Here is a 1,532-nt window from a genome sequence, read left to right on the forward strand (position 1 = left end):
CCCACCCTGAGGCGCCGCCGCGCCACCCCACGGGCCGCGCGCCGCGCCGCACGCCGGTGTGTTTGTCAGTCTGGATGCTCCGGGCCGCCCGTTCGCACCGCCGTGCTGCTGCTGCTGCCTCCCCCGCCCCGGCACGACCGGCACCGCGTCCTCCACGTCGCGCCCTCACCCAGCCTTAGCCATGACGCCGTCCCCGGCGGCGCCTGGCATGGCGTCCGCCACCGTCCTCGTCATCGTCGGCGTCCTCGCGCTGCTGCACGTCGCTGGCACCGACTACGTCCCCGGCGCACCAGGTGAGCGCCACAATCGGGTTCACTCGCGTCGCCGTGGCCACGGCCCCTCGTGCGGGCAGCGTGGACAAGACCCATTTCACGCTATCCAAACCCACCTCTCCCGCGAAATTTGAATTCATAATCTGCTGGTGGCCGCGCGCTTCCTGCGTTTTATTGGATTCCATCGCACTCCACACGCGGCCCGGGACTCGCCGCGCCGGCCGCCAGCGACGCCTCGCCATGTATAATGCATTTTTATTTTCCAGCAGCCAGCACAACAATAGCGTCGGGCTTTGGGAGGGTTCGACAAACTCGGAAAAGCGCGCTCAAATCACACGCAAGAAGTCACATTTTGAAGAGGTTTGATCCCTCGGCGGCAGCCCTCTGCTCGTTGCAGTTTCACGCATGCCGGGACTCAAAACCCCCCGAAAAGTTTCTTCCCCTGCCCTAGCCGGCCCCGCCGCCCGCCCTCGCGATCGGCACCCCTGCAGAGTGTTGTCTGGCGATGCCATCCGTCTCTACACTCGCACACACGGGACATTTCCTTCCCATGCACCCACCCCACCCCCTCCTCTCGCGGCGTCACTTTGGCAGAGCCAGGGGGAAGCGCCGTCGTCTCGGGGTGTGCATCAAATCCTGCAACAACTTTTCACGAAAGCGAGCGGGGCGAGCAGAGCGGCGGCGCGGGGAGGGCCGCGCGGTGGAGCGGGCGGGGTGCATGGGGAGCGGGAGGACGGCTGCGCCGGGGGACTCGGGCTTTCGCGTTGCCGCCGTCCAGCCCCACGCATGACAGAGGTCAGCGGCGAGGAAAAGTTATGCCCAGTTTGCCGCGCCCGCAAAAGTGCGCGTGCGGAGGGAAAAAATAGGAGACCTGATTTTCCTGTTCCGTTTTATTCGTTTTCACTTCCTGCATCGGCGCTGCGGGGCGTCGTCTGCATCCTCGCACCGCGGACAGGAGGGTGACGCGACCGCAGCCGCGTGCGGTCCTGACCGCACATATATGTCCGCCGCAGACAGCGTCGCTCGCCGCGCCAAAATGTTCCAGGTATTCTTCGCAGAAGCGTGTCCCCGTGTCCTCGCCGCGTGGCGAGGTGTGGCGGGTGCGGCGGGGCGGGTGCGGCTGGGCGGGTGTGGCGGCACTAACACAATAGTGACGCAACAGAATTGCTGACAATCGCGCCCATTGCATTACCCAAGCCCACGCTGCTCGCTCGTTCGTTTGCAGCGTGCAGCCGTTTTGGCGTATTTCCACGCGCGCTC

The 1,532-nt window shown here is 65.5% G+C and overlaps 1 protein-coding gene across 1 annotated transcript in view; it reads left to right on the forward strand.

Moving 5' to 3' along the window:
- Positions 1-61: 61 nt before the first annotated feature.
- LOC113209278 (lachesin-like) overlaps positions 62-1,532 on the forward strand; it is a 75,827-nt gene continuing 74,356 nt past the window's right edge. Inside the window, exon 1 of the mRNA XM_026426705.2 lies at positions 62-293. Within this exon, the coding sequence (XP_026282490.1) occupies positions 182-293 (112 nt within the window). The 5' untranslated portion in view covers positions 62-181. The remainder of the gene's footprint in view (positions 294-1,532) is intronic.

The sequence above is a fragment of the Frankliniella occidentalis genome, unplaced genomic scaffold (genome assembly GCF_000697945.3).
Source record: "Frankliniella occidentalis isolate FOCC.00 unplaced genomic scaffold, Focc_3.1 Scaffold171, whole genome shotgun sequence".
NCBI lineage: Eukaryota > Metazoa > Arthropoda > Insecta > Thysanoptera > Thripidae > Frankliniella > Frankliniella occidentalis.